Genomic DNA, 19,908 nt, shown 5'->3' with positions numbered 1-19,908 from the left:
ACCCCCAGTAATCCGGCACCCCTGTAATCCGACAAGTCTATTATTATTGAATGTACTAAACTTGACCTACATAATGAAGTATGATATTATGTACTTCCAAGTATGTATAACATATAGAATCTTATCATTGGATCTGTAATGTGTCGGATTACAAAGTACTCGTAATCCGACAAATTACAGATCCAATGATAAGGGGGTCTTAAACAGTACTCTACATTCCGACAACTTCGATAGTTCGACCCCGACCGGCAAACTAGAAACCGTAATAGGCTCGCATATCCTACGCTCCGCCTCAGGAAAGTGGGAAAGTCGTTTGTGGGAATGAGTGTAATATTTTATAATAAAATTCCACAATCAATTTTAGACTTGCCTTTACACAAGTTTAAAAAATCTATTAAAAGTATGCTCCTGAAAAAAGCTTATTATACAATCGAAGATTATGTAAATGACAAGAAAGATTGGATTTGATTCGGTCCAGCAATACACGGCGCTGCAATTGCTTGTATACAGTATGGCATATTATTGTAAATTGTACATTTGGCTGTGAGCTCGACCGTAGCAATAGGGAAATTTCCCAACCGAGCGGTGTTGTGCTCGGTAGCGCCAGCTGGGCCGACGGTTGTGCGTCGAAACTTCTATATATAGTGCAATTTGGTAAACGCTCTGTCAATGCGATTGAAAGTTGCGTGTTTCTCCTTGAGTTTTTCGATTAAGCTACCCGTGCTGCCATCTAGGCCGTAGGTCGTGTATCGAGCGTTGTTGATTGATTGAGTATAGAAGCGACATCTTCTTGCGAATGTGGCAACCGCTACAAGAGCAACCGCCGAGTTTCTTGCTGGTTCTTCTCGGTAGGAACAGCATTCCGAACCAGTGGTAGATTATTTTGACGATTCAAAAGCACTTGTAAAAGTTTAATTGAATAAAAATAATTTGAATTTGAATTTGAAAATTTGACTGCCCTGCAAAACGTTTGTCGGATTACCGGGGAACGGGGTCCACTATAGATTGTACTGTATTGTGTACTACTGATATTATAATACTTACAACTATATTGTATTTGACGGGGCAGTTGAGCGGCAGTCGCAGAGTGCACACGTAGGCCGGGCACAGCGTGCCGTCCCTGTCCGGGAGTCGAACCTGCTCCATCCACCATTGCGGTGCGAGCCGGGTGAACGTATCCGATGGAAGCTTACCACAGTACCTACAAGACCACCGAGATTATTGTTTTTGATTTATCGTGCAAAATGTTAGACAAGATAAAGTTGAAATGAATGATCGACCCATTTCCGCCCCACTACTGAGTACGGGTCTCCTCTCAGAATGAGAAGGGTTTAGGCCATAGTCCGCCATGCTGGCCCAATGCGGATTGGCAGACTTCACACACCTTTGAGAACATGGAGAACTCTCAGGCATGCAGGTTTCCTCACGATGTTTTCCTTCACCGTTAAAGCAAGTGATATTTAATTGCTTAAAACGCACATAACTGAAAAGTTAGTGGTGCGTGCCCGGGATCGAACCTCCGACCTCCGATTAGGAGGCGGACTTTCTAACCACTAGGCTATCGCAGCAAAGTTGAAATATTATAGTAAAATTGTTTTTCTGTCGCTTGGCATATTTTAATGTTGTAGTACATTTACATTTATGAACTCAGAATATTTTCCTCTTTCATTTGACATCCCACTCGATACAATAGCAAAAAAAAAATTTTGGAGACCCCCCTTTTTTTTTCATGTAACATCCGTTAGGTCAATTTTTTCGTATAAAGTGTAGCCTATGTCACCCGGACCTTTACGACGAATCGATTGACACCTTATTCATCAAAATCGGCCCAGTAGTTTAGGCGCTACGGTGGACCACACAGAATCTGGATACAAACATACATACCCACATACATACATACATACAAACATAACTAAATAGACTGCTAAAATCATAACCCTTCCTTTTGGCTTTGCCGCAGTCGGGTAAAAAATATCTGAGTACGGAACCCTCGGTGCGCGAGTCTGACTCGCACCTGGCCGGTATTTCGAAATGTAGATATAATGAAGAACTATGCTCGTACGTTTAAATTTTACAGAAATGTTGTATAGAAGCATGCGTTACTTTGCGTAAGTCCATGATATACAAGCTTGATTCGCTATAATCCGCTAAACCAGACAAATCTGTATAGTACAACATGCAACATGCGATATGTACCGCCCCCCCCCCCCACTGCTAAACATGGAGAAAAAGAAAAAAACACTACTCAAAATTGCATCGAATGGTTTTGGGATTTGTGTGTTGAGGCTTAGTAATAGGGATACACTAGCGTTCTTCGTGTACGGAACCCTAATAGCAATTAATAATAGCCTATGTCACCCGGATTTTAGAACCCTAATAGCAATTAATATAACGGAGTTTTGTAACGTATCAATTGACACCTCATTCATCAAAATCGGCCCAGTAGTTTAGGCGCTACGGTGGAACACACAGAATCTGGATACAAACATACATACATAGACTGCTAAAATCATAATCCTTCCTATTGGCTTTGTTCTAGTCTGATAAAAATATGCTCACCTATTAATTAGTGCAATAGCCGAATTCAAATCCACGCTTGCAACGCTTTCTTCCTTTTTACTATCACTTAATTTATACTCTAACTTTACACCTTCATATTTCACATTACTCTCAATACAATTTCTCTCTTTATCCTCTGTCAAGACTAGATTTTCATGATTCAAATCTTTATCTATGTCTAATACATCAAGAGCTCTAAAATCTAGATTTTTATCAGCTAAAGTAATTTCTTTACTAGAATAACTGTCATCTTCTGTAAGACCTAGATTTTTGTTACTTAGATTAGTTTCTTCAACTATTTTTTCACTATTTTTAGTTTCTATATCAAAATTTTCTTCATGCAGTTTATTCACATTAACTATTTCTTTAATTTCTTCATGATTTTTATTGATTTTCTCTTGTCTATCCTTGTTACTATTTTCAATTGTCATAGGGCTATTGATTTCTGCTATACATTTTTCATTATTTTCATTGTCATTATTTACATTATCATTAAATTCATTTGAAATATTCATATTCTGTTTGATTGCATCAATCCCGTCGTTATTTCTTTGATTTTCATCAATTATTTCATTGTTTTCATTTTCATGGCTATTTGTTCCATTTTCATCTCGTACCCTATTATCAATTTCATCAAATTCATTTTCAATTATCGGGCTATTAATTTCTACTGTACATTTTTCAATAATTTCATTTTCATTGTTTACATTTTCATTAAATTCGTTTAAAATGCTCATATTCTGGTTCATAGCATTCAAATCGTCATTATTTCTATGATTTTCATCAATAATTTCATTATTTTCATCAATTTCATGTCTTCGAAAATCATTTCCACTATTTACATTAATGTCAATATTTACATTTTCATTATTTACACTAGGATCAATATTTACACCATGTTCACTAAAAATATTTCGATTAGAGTTACGGTCTTTGGTAGTTAACTCATCTTTATTCAATTCAGTTACATTTAAAATGTCTTCGTCAATTTTACTTAACCTATTAGCAACATTGTTTTCATTTTGAGGTATGTTTGTTAATGTTTTTAAAATTTCATTATTAGCTAAAATATTACTATCTATAACATTGGGTTTAGCGTTTCTATATGAGTTGCTGCTACCTTCCAACCCAATGACTGTTTCTACATATTGGTTTTTATCACTAACCTTATCTGTTATTACAGCAAATGTATTTCTATTGGATAGATTACTTACACTTATTTCATTCAAGTTTTCATTAATTTCTCTATTTGTTTCATCAAAACTGGTACAGGTAACTCCAATATCTATCTTTTTACCATGTAGATTACTATCGGTTTCATTTCTATGATCTTTTATGCTAACTTTTTTAACATTTTCATGTATATTTTCACTATTTTCATCATTTTTACCAAACATTTCGGAGTTACCATGACTAATATTATTAGAAGTACCATTTTGAGTTGTGGTTGTACCATTTTGAGTTAAAGTTACTGGTGTATATGGTTTAACAATAAACGCTAGGGAGTCTGCATGATTCTCTTCCTCCAGGGGTGGTTCAAATTGAATCCCACAGCCACATTTTCTAGTTATTATCTGTGAAGTGAAAAATTAACTTTAACTAAAATTAACAATAAAGTTAGCTAATTGAAAACCAGCAGAAAAAACTACAATTAACAAACCCTGACCTATCACCCATCTAAATTTTATAGCCAGTCAAATATTAACGGTAACCGTAATAACGAAATGTTTATTTTGCTAGAATTACGCAACTTTAACCACCAATGAGGCATATAGTCTTTAGTTTAATTGGATGTGAATTTGGGAATTTAGAATTTTTAAATTGTCTCTGGTCTGGTCTGGTGGGAGGCTACGGCCGTGACTAGTTACCACCCTACCGGCAAAGCCGTGCGGCCAAGCGATTTAGTATTTCAGTACAATGCCTTTTAGAAACTAGAGACCTATGACGAGTGTAATTAAAATCACCACATCTCTTCCAAGTTAGCTTGCTACCATCTAAGACTGCATCACTTATCATCAGGTGAGATTGCAGTCCTAACTTGTAAAACAATTATCTTTAAACATGTCAAACCTGGTCAAGCTCCTTATAAACAGCCAGATTGTGTAATAGGGCTTCGCTCTGGGACTCCGTTGAGGCGAGTAAGGCGACCGAAGCCCGGGGGGCTCTGGCGCGGCTCCTGCAGAGCCCGTGTGAGCGATAGCTGGAAAAATTTACATGAAACTTATATAATAACTAGATAGATAGATAGATAGAAAGTCTTTATTGCACACAAAAAGAACACAACACAGAAAGAAGAAAAACAGAAAAAACAATTGTGTGCAAAGGCGGCCTTATTGCTTAGAGTAATCTCTACTAGGCAACCTTCGCTGAAAGGAGCAGCTAATGTTGGATAGTACCAAGTCGCAAAGAGTAACTAGATGATGTCTGCGCGGATTTAAGTTTTTTTTTAAATCCCGTGGGAACTCTTTGATTTCCCGGGATAAAAAGTTGCCTGTGTTAATTTCTGGGACACAAGCTATCTCTGTACCTTATTTCACATAAATCGGTTAAACTGATGGGCCTTTAAGAATCCTGTGGGAACTGTTGGATTTTTCGGGATAAAAAGTACCCTATGTGCTTCCCCGGGATGTAAGCTAACTCTGTACCAAATTTCATCAAAATAAACTGTCGGGCCGTGAAAAGCTAGCAAACAGACAGACACATTTTCGCATATATAATGTTACTAGCCGATGCTCGCGGCTTCGCCCGCGTGGATTTAGGTTTTTCGAAATCCCGTGGAAACTCTTTGATTTTCCGGGATAAAAAGTAGCCTATGTGCTAATCCAGGATATTATCTATCTCCATTCCAAATTTCAGCCAAATCCGTCTGGTAGTTTTTGCGTGAAGGAGTAACAAACATACACACACACACACACACACACACACACACATACAAACTTTCGGCTTTATAATATTAGTGTGATATAGTATGGATGTCAATTTAGAAATAGCAATTCAGTGTGTGTGAAATTCAATGTGGCCTAGGCTAGGCCTAACAGTACGTAAGCATGTATAATATACTTACGATGGTGGTACATCCCATCTCACAACGAGATTACATCTCGGCAAATCGATGCCCTCTTCCAAAACCGACGTCGCGAGCAAAAGGTTGCATTCGTGCATACGAAACCTGCGCAATAAATATAATACAAACAAAACGACTCTTTTTAGGGTTCCGTATCTCAAAAGGAAACCCGACCAAGTGCGAGTAAGACTCGCACAGCGAGGGTTCCGTACTCAGGTATATTTTCCGACATTTTGCACGATAAATCAAAAACTATAATTGCACATAAAAATAAACATATCTATTTTAGAATGTACAGGAAAAGAAACCATTTCCATTGCCCTAGAATCAGTACACATAAGGGGAAAAATTTGAAAACCGTGAATTTGTGGTCACATCACAAAAAAATAGTTAAATTGTGGTCATGAACAAATAATTAGTATTTTTAATTTTCAAAATTAGATAACTATACCAAGTAGGGTATCATATGAAAGAGCTACTTGTACATTTAAATATTATATTGTGAGTTCGTTTGTAGGAAGTAATCTCTGGAACTACTGACCCGATTTTGAAAATTCTTTTACCAGTAGAAAGCTAGATTATTCCTGAGTGAATAGGCTATATTTTACTCTCAAAAGAATTAGAGATCCTTACGAAAAATTAAATAAGCTACCCGTGCGAAGCCAGGGCGCGCGTCTACTTGTATCATAAATATTTAACACTTACTTTTTCAAAACCTCCTCTTGTTTCTTGCCCTCTTTCTGGCAGTCCCTCCCCTCTCCCTCTGACGCGCAGTATTGAGCGCATAGGTGTGACAGAGACAGACGACATCGAGACATGTCCTAAAGAAATCCAACTTTAGAAACTGTTTAACTTCAAAGCGAAAAGGTCGCCAAATTGTACTACTATTTTTGTCGTGTGATATTTTACTTTTGTGTTTTTATATGATGGTGTACAATAAAGCATATTTCAATATAATTTCAATTTTTACCCGACTAAAGCAAAGCCAAAAGGAAGGGTTATGATTTTAGCAAATGCATTATGTATGTATGAATAGAATAGAATATGTTTTTATTCAAATAAACATTTACAAGTGCTTTTGAATCGTCAAAATAATCTACCACTGGTTCGGAATGCCCTTCCTACCGAGAAGAACCAGCAAGAAACTCGGCGGTTGCTCTTTTCAAGTGTCCAACTTACAATAATATGCCATACTATACTATACAAGGAATTGTAGCCCTTCATGTATGTATGTTTACAGGTTTGTATTTATGTGCGTTCCACCGTAGCGCCTAAACTACTGAGCCGATTTTGATGCTCCACTCCACTACCGCAGGAACCTATTCGCGCTCTACCTATAGTAAAATAAATAAATCGCGATCTAAAAACATGCAGCGCCATCTAGTAAAGTGTCTTTGTAAAGTGGTGATAATAATAAAAAAAGAATACCCGGCTGAGTTTGTGTGGGCTCTTCTCAGACTTGGGCGCGTTTGGAACCCTCATAGCTTTAGTTTTAAGTTACGTAATTAATTATCACCACTATATCGTACAAATTTAACAACTTCGACCATCAAAAAGAGTACAATTGTACCTACTTTGAATAAATGATTTTGACTTTGACTTTGAGTAACAACACTCACCACAATCATCATGAACATAATCTTCGCCATAAGCGCCGCCTTCACAAATATAATCCCGCACAAAGCATCCGGATTTTGCTGTGACTGTTGCATTTTGTTCACATTACCCCTTTGTGGCCGACCCCTACCCCTACTCCGGTGTCCTGGGCGTTTCCCAACCCCTAACTTGTTGCTATCAACTATACTTCTGTCACTATCATTTACACTTCCACAATTTTTTTTAACACTATCAATATCTTTGTTAACACCATCAGTATTATATTTAACGTCTCTGTAAGGACTACCAAATGTATTTTTATCACTATTAACATTATTTCCACTCTTATTTATAACACTATCTTTTAGAACACTATCCATTAGATTCACATTTCCAGCACTATGATCAAAAGTATTTTTATCTCCCCTATCAATTTTAGTACCGCCACTATCCATGACATTATCAAAACTGCAAGCAACAGTATTTTTACTGTTTTCATCTTTACTACAAACATTTGCAGCATCAATATTCTCATGATCAATACTTTCATTACTTTTGCTGTCAATAACTTGATTATCAACTTCATTTATTTTAATTTCAGTATTTGATTGGATTGTATTATCAAAATCATCTAAATCTTTCAAGTTAGCCTCATATATGTTAACACGATCCTCGATTTTGTTCCCTAGTGATACAAAATCACATTTTTCTATAGCACTCAATAGTTCATCCGTTTTGGATCTTTTCATTTCTTTATCAGTATCAACTGTTTGATTACTTACATTTTTCTTATCAACATTTTCACAATTATCAAGTATATGTTTATTATCATTAATATTTACACCGGTTGGTACAACTTTTATGTTCTGATTACTATTTATAGTATTATCATTGTTATTTCTCGTACTATCAACTAAATTTTTCGCTTCAGTTTCCTTCAAATTTTCAGGTGGTTGGAATTGTTCTAGTATTTCTGCTAGTCTTAGAACTTTGGGCGTAGAAAATGCAGTTATTTTGTCCCAGTCTGAGGCATATCTAGAGAACAGGATTTCAGTGTAACATCTTATTTTAACGAACACAGTCGTACATAGACATAGTAGCAGAAAATGTCTTTCGTATGGAACTTTGATTTTGAGTTTTTCTAGTTTTATTAGAAGTGAAAAGGCTGCCTTATCCGCTGCATATGGACCTAAAAATAGAATAATGGGTCTTTAAAAAATCTATCTGAATGCGTTTTCTAGGGTTCTGTACCCGTGCTAATGGCACCCTATTACTAAATGTTCATGGGCGGCGGTAATCACTTAACATCAGGTGACCTGACCCGCCTGCTCGTTTGCTCGCTATTTTATTATTTTTAAAAAAAAGCCTCCACTGTCCGTCCGTCTGTCTGTCCGCGGGCTGTATCCCGAGAACTGTAATAGGTAGACAGTTGAAATTTTAACGGAATGTTGAAATTTCAAAATGGCCGCCATACAATTTTAAAAGTTTTATTCCTTGTACAATGGTACGGAACCCTTTCTGTGCGAGTATGACTTGCACTTCACAATTTTTTTTCTTAGCTTCTTTACGTTTTCATTGACTTGTGGGATTTTTCCTTAGGTTTTTTGGTTTTTTTTTTTTCTAATAAATAAGTATTGAGTTACTTACCCAACTGATCCAAAACATACAGGAACTCCTTCAAAATATGCTTAGGTTCTGCCGTAGGGTCTGGGATGTTGGCAAACTCCTCGTACATGTCGTCGCCATATATCTCCGTAGGATCATACCTGTGAACAATCCTTACTTATTAATTACTAGCTGACGCCCGCGACTTCGTCCGCGTGGATGTAGGTTTTATAAAATTCCCGTGGGAACTATTTGATTTTCCCGGATCAAAAGTTGCCAATGTCAATTGCAGGGACGCAAGCGGCCTTGGTTCCAAATTTTATGCAAATTGGTTAAGCGGATGGATATTTAAGAATCCCGTGGGAACTCTTTGATTTTCCGGGATAAAAAGTCCATCCTTGGGATATAAGCTAACCTTGTACCAAATTTCGTCAAAATCGGTTTAACTGTTGGGCCGTGAAAAGGTAGCAGACAGACAGACAGACACACTTTCGCATTTATAATATTAGTATGGACTAGCTTTAGCCCGCGTCTTCGTCCGCGCGGTCTACACAAATTCCAAGCCCCTGATTTACCCTTTTAGGGACTGAATTTTCAAAAATCCTTTCTAAGCGTTTTATATGCTTATGCCCGTGACTTCATCCGCATGGATTACGCAACCCCCTATTTGAATCCTTTAGGGTCTGAATTTTCAAAAATCCTTTCTGGATCTAGATCAGTCAGTCAGTCAGTCAGCTTTGCGTTTTATATAGATTATTGTTGTCTTAGAATTAAATACTTTACCTGTGTTCATCAATAAAGTCTAACGCAGCATTAACAGTGCTCCTCATATAATCTTCCAGCTCTGTGTAAGTCTTGGGTAAGTCTTCTGGTGGCAGTTTAGGGTTACACTCAACTATTAATTCCTTGGGCTTCGTCAAAGTCGCTGAGAGCCTGAAAATAACAAGGTATTTAATCACACTAATATTATAAAAGAGAGGGCGCTGCAGTGAACAGTGAAACGTTAGCTCCTCGTAAAAAGTATTTTAAATATACAATTAACGCAATTTAGCTGTTCTTAATGTGTTACATATGTAAATCCTTGTGCAACTCATGAGTGGAAACGTTTGTAAAACTATATAGTTCCAGGAAGTGTGAAAGTTTCCGTGTTTTAGTGCCACCCGATAGGACTTCAACATACACAAAAAAACTGAGTGGAAGTGATGATAAACCAAGAAATAATACTCAATTAATGCCCTACACGTACTATAAACTGATTTAAGGAAGAAATAGTTCATAAAAGTGGATTTAAAAGTGTTAAACATTTCGCAAATCAATTCAAATTAGTAGAAACATACAACATCTTCTTTTGAGGGTGGCACAAAAATAAAAACAGTGACGCATTAACGGGCAACGCAGTTAAACAAAGCGGACAAATAGCATATTAAAATTTCATCGTCAAGCTACCAACAACTGTGGCTCAGCGGTCGAACGATCGGATCATCTCCAACTAAAATCGACATACGCCGCTGGTTCGATCCCCGGTCCGTGATTTATAAAAGTTTTTCAAAATTATCAGATCGGTGAGAATATTGTAAAAAAAATAAAAAAAAAAAAAAAAAAAAAAAAAAATTATAATAATAATAATAAAAAAAAAAAATAAAAAAAAAATAAAAAAAAAAAATTACTTAGTTGACTTATAAAGGGTATACCTAATAAAATATTCTCACCAGTCATGGAAGACATAAAACGCTTGCTCAAGGCTATTCAAAACGATATCAACGAGACGAAAGACAGTGTTAAAAATAGTGAAACAACTCTACTGAAGAAAATAGATGAAAAATTTGATCACGTACAAGAACAGTTACAAGCACTGGAAATAACAGTCCAAACACAGGAACGCCGACTAGACTTTCTCGAAAAACAAATAAGAACCAGAAATATCATAATTTTTGGCGTAGAAGAAAAAGAACGCAGCTACCAAGACCTTTTAAAAATAATACTGGAAATATTTAATTTGAACATGAAAGTAAATTGCACAGCTTCAGAAATTGAATTCATGGGCAGAAAGGGTAAAAAAAGTAGTAAAACTAGACCAGTTATGATAACACTAACCACACTCGGTAAGAAAATTGAAATTTTAAAAAATAAAAAGTTGCTAGAGAAGACTAACTATTATATCAAAGAAGATTATCCACCTAAAGTTCTAGAAATAAGAAAGGAATTACAAGAAAAAGTAAAAGTAGAAAAAGAAAAAGGAAACATAGCATATATCAAATACGACAAACTTATTATCCTCCCACAGAAAGAAAACCGCGAACAAGGAAAATCTCGCAACAAACGCAACTTATCTATAACACCCCCCGATAAGCAAAACAAACATACTAAAAAAACGAGTGAAGGTAATCCAACACATTTACAGAAAAAGAACACCCTATCATCATATTGGACTCCTAAGCAAACACCGAAGTCTACGCGTGATGAAGCTTTCTTCTCTCCAGAGCCAAGTGCAAGCCTTCAAATGATAGAGAAAGATGAATAGCAATTACGACAAAGGAACCCTCTCCCTCCTCCAACACGGCTGGTCACCGAGGAGGAGTACGACCAAAACCCTCCAGCTATACATAATAAAATAAATAAAAACTGCTCCCAAGCAAATACAAAATCGTTACGAAAACTATCTTTAAAAATTTGCACCTACAACGTAAGGTCACTTGCGTCTGTAGAAAGATATATAGAACTACAACAAGCATTACAAAAAATTAAATTCGACATTTTAGGCCTAGCTGAAGTCAGACGAGAAGGCTGTAATATAGAAGAACACCTTGACCACATATTCTACTATAAGGGTGAAAAAGCAGGGCACCATGGGGTAGGTTTTTTAGTCAAGAAAAAACACAAAGATAACATCATTAGTTTTACCGGATTCTCGGACAGAGTAGCAATGCTACGGCTAAGTTTCGATAGAACACCTGTCTCAATCATCCAAGCATATGCCCCAACAGAAAACTCTAATGAAGAAGATATTGTTGGATTCTACGAAACCTTAAATAAAGCACATGAGGCAGCAGATAAAAATGTCATTGTTTTAGGTGATTTTAATGCCAAAATTGGACAACCTAAACATAACGAAAAGATAATAATGGGTAACTACGGCTACGGGTCAAGAAGCAAAAGAGGAGAACTACTCATATCATATGCCTTCGAACATAAACTCTCCATAGTCAACACTTATTTTAATAAAAAAGAAAACCGTAGATGGACCTGGATATCACCTGATGGAAAGATAAGAAACGAAATAGATTTCATACTGACCAATCTTATAAAGCATGTAAGAAATATTGAAGTACTAACTAACATTGAATTTCCGTCAGATCACAGGTTAGTTAGAGCAACATTTGAAATAAAAAATACAAAAAAATGTAGAAAAACTTTCAAAGAGTCTCTTGTGATCCCAAATAGCGAATCTGCAGTCGAAACTTATCTAAGAAATTTAACAGCTCTTATAAAAGAAATAGAATACAATACACAACAACAACACACAGATACAGAGGATACAGAGGAAAATATAAACGTACAGTCCTACTACGATTCCATAGAAAAAGCAATCAAAACAAGTCTAGATCCCAAAACAAAACAAAACAAAAAGAGAAAAGATATTTTAAAACAAGAAACAAAGGCGCTTATAAAAAGACGCACAGACCTTTTACTTATTAAACACAAGGATAAAAATACGAGAAAAGAATTAAGTGATATATTCAAAAGTACAAACAGAGCAATAAGAAATGACTATGAGGCTTACAGGAGAAACATCATTGAAAAAAACTTGGTTAAATATAGAAGTTATAAAAGAGCCCAAAAGGAATTAAAAACTCACAAGAACTGGATCCAAGCTCTGAACTCAGGTTCAAAGGAAGTAAAAACCAGGACTGACCTGATGGATTGTGCTACACAATTTTATAAAGAGTTGTACTCGAAACGACCAGAAGACAAAAGTTACACGAGTCATGAAATCGAAGATGTTCACGAAGAAGAAGAAGAAATGGATGAAGTGATGCCAATAAACGAAATTGAAACATTAGACCACATTAAATCTCTTAAGAATGAAAAAAGCGCAGGACCGGACAATATACAAAATGAATTAATAAAAATCGCAGCGCGCCAGCTTACTTCTCCCTTAACATTACTGTTCAATATGATAATAAACACAGGACAAGTACCTTCACAATGGACCTCTTCTGAAATCATTCTCCTTTACAAAAAGGGTAACCCTCTCGATATATCAAACTACCGACCGATTAGTCTTTTGTCAAGCATCTATAAACTATTCACATCCATCCTTTCAAGCAGGATCGGTCCACAAATTGACAGCTTTCAATCTGTAGAGCAAGCCGGTTTCCGCTCAGGGTTCAGTACTATTGACCATATTCATGTAATGGAGCAGACTATTGAAAAATACAGAGAATTTCAAAAACCGCTTTACATCGCCTTCATAGATTACACAAAGGCATTTGACAGCATATCACATATTTCCATCTGGAAGGCGCTAACTAAGTGTAAAATAAACAAACAATATATAAATATATTGAAGAACATATACATGAATAGCAAAAGCAAGGTGAAACTAGAATTCTGCGGGGAAGAAATAAATATATCAAGAGGTGTTAGACAAGGTGATCCAATATCTCCAAAACTGTTTATTGCAGTCCTTGAAAACGTAATCAGCAATCTAGACTGGAGAAAAGAAGGCATCAATATATCCGGCAAATATCTTAGTCACCTAAGGTTTGCAGATGACATCGCGATCTTTGCAGACCACAGTAGGAAACTAGAAAAAATGATAAGAACCTTAGATATAGAAAGTAGAAAAGTAGGACTAGAAATGAATTTAAGTAAAACCAAGATAATGACAAACAGTTCACAAAATAGAATACTTTTGAACAACATTGAACTAGAATACGTACGCTCCTATCTATATCTTGGCAAACAAGTCTCCTTCAGCATTACAAGTGCAGAAGAGGAAGTAGACAGACGGATTAACATAAGCTGGAACAAGTACTGGGCACAAAAAGAAATAATGAAAGGAGCTTACCCAGTACATCTTAAAAGAGCAGTCATAGATACATGCATCCTACCATGCCTCACCTACGCCAGCCAAACATGGGTCCACACAAAGAGCATCAAAAGAAAAATAGTAACTTGCCAAAGGGCGATGGAAAGGAGCATACTTAATCTGCGAAAAATACATAAAGTGAGAAGTGAAGACATACGAAAGAAGACAAAACTTACAGACGCATTGAAACATGCCTTAAAACTGAAATGGAAGTGGGCTGGTCATGTATCGAGATTTACAGATGAAAGATGGACAGGAAAAATCTCTACTTGGCCAGGTCCAGCAGGCAAAAGAAAAATTGGTAGACCGAAGGCGCGCTGGTCGAACGATATTGTACAAATAGCAGGAATAAATTGGCTTGAAAGTGCCAAAGACAGAAAAAAATGGCACCAGCTGGAGGAGGCCTATACCCAAGAGGGATCCTTATCTAAGAAAGAAGAATATAATATTAAATAAAATATACTAAGTTTTACTAACTTACTAACAAACACTCGTATTCACATACACACAAGTATACATTCAGATACACACACACACATACAAACACACACACACACACACTTCATACGCTCACCATAGCAATCAAAAATACTAATAGAGAAATACTTACTAACATTAAATTAATACTAGATATAAAATGTAAATAACTTAAAAAATAATATGTAAATAATTAGAATTAAGATAAGATAAGGAGTGAATAAAGGCTTTGAAATTGAAATTGAAATATTATAAAGGAGAAAGTTTGTATGTGTGTGTGTGTTACTCCTTCACGCAAAAACTACTGGACGGATTGGGCTGAAATTTAGAATGGAGATAGATTATACCCTGGATTAGCACATAGGCTACTTTTATCCCGGAAAATCAAAGAGTTCCCACGGGAGTTTTAAAAAACCTACATCTACGCGGACGAAGTCGCGGGCATCAGCTATTAATAAATATATTGAAAGCATTATTTTGTTTTTCAGAAATCAACAGCAGTCGACACCGACGACATTAATGCACGCTGAATAAATAGACTAAAAAATTGTTGACCCTTGATTAACCTACCATACCTACCAGGAACCCCCCCCCCCCCCCCCAAGCTCTTCAAAACACCTATATTATTCTAGAAGATCAATAAAGCGCCGACTGCGCAGGTATAAGGTCAGAGGTTCACTTACCGCTTCCCACCATCAATATCTTCAGCCAAATCCATATCACAACACAATTCTTTTTCTAACTCTTCTATCTTCCATTCCAATTTCTCATATAGATTGAAATCGTCCATGTTATCTATTTCTATTTTTATGTCATCTATAACATTATCATCTTTATCTATACTTTCATCAATATCAATTGATGAATCTATCACTTTTTCAGTATTTTCATCTATCTTTTCATCAGTATTTTTTGGTTCGGTGTCTTTATTGTCTTTTTCATTGATTTCCTCATAATTTTGATTTGTCATTGCAGGATTTTCAATATCCTTTGATATTCGTTTACAGTCAGTATCTTTTTCAACATAACTTTTATCTTCTGTGTCTTGAATTTCAGTTATTTTATCTATCGCTTTATTATCATCTTCAGGAAGAGTTTCTTTTATATCTTTTATAAGTTGTTTTTGTATCTTTATCTTATCTTTTGAATCTTCTCTATCAGCACTATCTTTTGTCTGTTGCTTTTCACTATCAGTATCTTTTGAATCATTATCTTCATCATAACTGTTATCTTTCACATCTATGCCTTCATCGATGTCATCTTTTGAATCATTGAACTCACTAACTTCATCTTTTATCTCTTTTTCTACACCATTTTCTTCATTCATTTTATCTGTATCTTTTTCATGGTCTATATTTTTGTCTATCTGTTCATTGATGTCTTTAGGAGCCGTAAATAGTGGGTAAGTAAGGGCCAATATTCTAGGTTTAATACCGTCACATTGCTTATATAGTTTCATGATCTGAAATAAATAAAATGTTAAATTTTTATTAGTTTGTAATTGTACACTTCCCATTGCGCGCAGAGCGTGGATTTGACCTACAATTCGCTCCAGCAATGCGCGGGACTTCAATTGCTTTTATACATGGCATAATATCGTATATCAAATCTTTGAAAAGAGCAACCGCCGAGTTTCTTGCTGGTTCTTCTCGGTAGGAAAGGCATTCCGAACCAGTGGTAGATGCTTTTGACGATTCAAAAGAACTTGTAAAAGTCTAATTGAATAAAAATATTTTGAATTTTGAATTTTGAAATTTTGAATTGCAGTCATTCTATTGTCATCCCAGCACTTTGGGACCCTATGTTGCCCCAAAGCTAATGTCAATGCTGTTGCCTAGAAACTGATGTTGCTAGAGGCGGGGCACATAGCTTACTATGTGCCCCGCCTCTAGTAACGTCAGTTTTTCAACCCGTTGGGATATGTCGGTTACTTCAGTTCTTCTTATTGATTTAAGTGCGAGACGCCAAATCAAACAGTCCCCATAGGATTTTTAAAAACCTAAATCCACGCGAAAGAAATCGTGGGCATCAATCAGCCTATTTGCGTCCACTGCTGGACATAGGCCTTCCCAATTGTGGGCATAAGCCAGTTGTATAATAAAAGAAAAGTGTATAACTTACATATTGTAGATTTTCATCTTTAAAAATGAGATGGGAGCTGTCTATGATCAGAACATTAATATTGGGTATTTTTATAATCTGCTCTTTCAGAATTCTCTGTAACACCTCAGAAGTACACACTAGGACCTGAAATTGTAGACATTTTTGTACAAATAAATTCCAAAAGTGAATCACTCTTGTTTTTCATTATTCAATATAGAACATGCTTGACCACAATCACACCTGATGGAAAGTGATGATGTGGCTTCATTTTAAAGGTGAAGTTTTTCATAGTCTGTCTGCATAGAATACAGAAACCTTTTGTAGAGCTGTGTATTTGTTTTTGTGAAAATTATGGTTCCAAAAGAATTTTTAGATTCGCCTAACACAATAACCAGTCAAGTGTGAGTCTGACTCGCACATGAAGGGTTCAGTACCATTGTACAAAATATAACAATTTTATGAGCATCACTGCAAGGCAATTACGGACAGCGCCATCTAGGATGTAATTTAGTAAACTAACTACTTGTTTGTGTACACATTTAATTTTTTTTTTTACATAACCATCAATTTCATGGTTTTGAGATTTTTCCTTTAATTGTGCTATAAGACTTTGCTGCCTGCAAAATTTCATGATACTAGATCAAAGGGAAGTACCCCATTGGTTTTGATTATGATTGACAGACACGATACAGACAGACAACAATGTGATCCTCGATGGAAATGATGTGATGTGATGGTTCCTTTTTCTTTTTGAGGTACAAAACCCTAAAAGATGATGCTAAAAGGGTGTTAATGAAACCATACCTCTTTGACTTCCAGCTCCTGTCTCCATTCAGCAACATCGTCAAACCCATGCGCTTTGATCACCGACAGATCAGTGAGTATGGTCAATTCATGGGAGACACATTCTATGCGGGATGGCCGGGTGATGTACACTGAACGTTGGCTACCTGACGATAGGGGGCTGGAAAGATTTAATTTAATTTTATGGCAACACACAGTACAATAATCTATATATATAAGGGGAATAATCTATATATAAGGGGAATATTAGTCATTTAACATGGCTAATATTCTTTTTAAAAAAAACAAATGACAGGAAATGTTACTAATATTATAAATGCGAATGTCTGTTTATGTTATATAATCACGCTTAAGCTACTGAACTGATTGAAATGTTTTGTACAGAGATAGTCTACAGCCTGAGAAAGGACATAGGCTACTTCTTAAAGCGAAACAAGTGTAAATTAAAAATTTATAACACCCCCGACAAGTGAAGGGTACAGTAACTAGAAAAGAGCTGATAACTTTCAAACGGCTGAACCGATTTTCTTGGATTATAGCTAAGAACACTCTCCATCCACCTTTCAAACATAAAAAAACTAAATTAAAACCGGTTCATTAGTTTAAGAGTTACGATGCCACGGACAGATACACACATCGAACTTATAACACCCCTTATTTTGGATCAGGGGTTAAAAAAGGCTGTAAGGTAAGGGGTTGAAATAGGGGATGAAAGTATGTTATATGCACTTACCCCCGTATCTTATAAGCATGCTCAATGAGCACACTAGTGGATATAAAGGCAGTGTGCTCCGTCACTAGAATATTTTTGGAGCCAGCGCATGCTGCCAGTCTGGCTCCACCCTCCGCTGCAGTAAATCGTGTGCACGAAGACTCCATTACTAAAATAAATCAACAAAAAAATTGGTTGTCTGTAAAGTCGGTTTACTGACGATAGTTGAACGTGACAACAAAGGCCGATTGTGCTTCTTTGTCGCTCGTTCCGCGCTCTCGCTTGCACTTCAAGCCTTACATGGAACGCCTCAGAGCGAGGTAACGCCGCATGAGTCATGTTTTTTCGTGCGTGCAGCCGGCTCTATCCAATTATAAGACGTTGTCACGTCAAAAATGTATTTAGCAAAAAGCTAATAAGTATACTGTTATAGTAAACAATTAGATAAAGCCCGCAGCTTAGCCCACATGGTTTGGTCAGATCCCCTGTAGCATCAGGATTGAAGAGTTGAAATCCAAATTTTTAATGGAACAACGTCGCAAAGTTCCTTTATCGATTAAAAAAAATACTACGCAAATCGGTTTAGAAATCTCGGAGATATCAGTATACATAAATAGAAAAACACAACTGCTCCATTTTTCAAAGTCAGTTAAGAAAGTAGCCTATGTTACTCCTTGGTTAATCCTCTACTTGTCTGTGAAAGTCCGGTCAAAATTGGTTTAGCCATTCCGAAGATTAGCCCGTTCTAACAGACAGACACATCAAATTTTATTTATTAGTATAGATGAAAGTCCAGTAGTTAAGATGTCAGAAGTGATGATTCAGGGTTTGATTCCAGGCCAATAACTTTTCAGAGCTATGTGTATTTTAAGTAAGTCATTTAATATCACTTGCTTTAACAGTAAAATAAACAGTAAAACATTCTGGGTTCAATAAAAAAACTTTATTATTACTATTGCTACAATCATAACCTCTTAGTCTGTGGTTCAGGTGGCCAGCGTGAAAAACAAACTTTTAATATTTACAAGAATCTAGAGGATGCCCGCGAGTTCATCTGCGTGGATTTAGGTTTTTATAGATCCCGTGGGAACTGTTCGATTTTCCGGGATTAAAAGTTGCCTATTTCGATTACAGGGACGCCAGCTACTTCGGTACTTTTCATACAAATCGGTTAAATGGATGGGTCTTTAGGAATCTTTAGGAACTCTTTCATTTTTCGGAATAAAAAGTAGCCTATGTCCGTCCCCGGGATATAAGTTATCCCTGTACCAGAGATAGACAGACAGACAGACACACTTTCGCATCTATAATATTAGTATGGATTTGAAGGAAGACTTGCGGACGTTTTCTAACAAGGTGCCAAGCGGCATGGAGAGTATGGCATCATAACCGCTCCCATCTGGGCCGCAGACATACAAGTCAATTACTAAAACTAAATTTTCAATTAGCATGCTAAATCAAAGATATGTATGACTAACCTCGTCATTTAACTAAAATCGTCTAGGATGATAAATGTTTCACTTATACAGTGATCAAAACCGCATTATAATCTAGTGACTTATCAGTGCCATACAAATCATAGGTTTTTTTAAGTTATCCATACGTAAAATTACAAGTTATATGAACATTTGCGACGAATCGACTTACCTTTTAAAATACCTTATCTCTAAGCGGTATTTACAAGCAGAACCATTCTAAACAATTGATTAAGATGAGATTAAAATACACACACGTTTTCTTAATTTATAAATTACTGTACAATCTAATTATTATACACGAATTGTTTCTCACTAGCACGGGAATTTATTGCTGCTAAATATTCACTCTAAACCATTGTATTAACAGAGAAAACATTTAATTTTCGATAAAAATGCGAATCACAGTACGTTATCATGA

The 19,908-nt window shown here is 36.1% G+C and overlaps 2 protein-coding genes across 2 annotated transcripts in view; one reads left to right on the top strand and one right to left on the bottom strand.

The window, feature by feature from the left end:
* LOC123879648 (endoribonuclease Dcr-1) overlaps nt 1–19,908 on the bottom strand; it is a 51,319-nt gene extending 31,411 nt beyond the window's left edge. The window contains exons 1-14 of the mRNA XM_045927474.1: nt 19,788–19,908; nt 19,672–19,676; nt 18,034–18,181; nt 17,301–17,460; nt 16,515–16,640; nt 15,077–15,855; nt 9,608–9,757; nt 8,867–8,985; nt 7,243–8,408; nt 6,329–6,444; nt 5,624–5,728; nt 4,630–4,759; nt 2,560–4,133; nt 1,045–1,201 (exon numbers count right to left, since the gene is read on the bottom strand). Of these exons, the coding sequence (XP_045783430.1) occupies nt 1,045–1,201; nt 2,560–4,133; nt 4,630–4,759; nt 5,624–5,728; nt 6,329–6,444; nt 7,243–8,408; nt 8,867–8,985; nt 9,608–9,757; nt 15,077–15,855; nt 16,515–16,640; nt 17,301–17,460; nt 18,034–18,179 (4,728 nt within the window). The 5' untranslated portion in view covers nt 18,180–18,181; nt 19,672–19,676; nt 19,788–19,908. The remainder of the gene's footprint in view (nt 1–1,044; nt 1,202–2,559; nt 4,134–4,629; nt 4,760–5,623; nt 5,729–6,328; nt 6,445–7,242; nt 8,409–8,866; nt 8,986–9,607; nt 9,758–15,076; nt 15,856–16,514; nt 16,641–17,300; nt 17,461–18,033; nt 18,182–19,671; nt 19,677–19,787) is intronic.
* On the top strand, nt 9,804–11,734 carry LOC123879653. Its single transcript, XM_045927479.1, has one exon. It carries the CDS (start codon nt 10,539–10,541, stop codon nt 11,343–11,345), a length of 807 nt encoding a protein of 268 aa, XP_045783435.1. The 5' UTR covers nt 9,804–10,538; the 3' UTR covers nt 11,346–11,734.

The sequence above is a fragment of the Maniola jurtina genome, chromosome 28, assembly GCF_905333055.1.
Source record: "Maniola jurtina chromosome 28, ilManJurt1.1, whole genome shotgun sequence".
Taxonomy (NCBI): domain Eukaryota; kingdom Metazoa; phylum Arthropoda; class Insecta; order Lepidoptera; family Nymphalidae; genus Maniola; species Maniola jurtina.
Note: the sequence above shows the minus strand (reverse complement) of the source record. Positions and strands in the feature narration are given on the sequence as shown.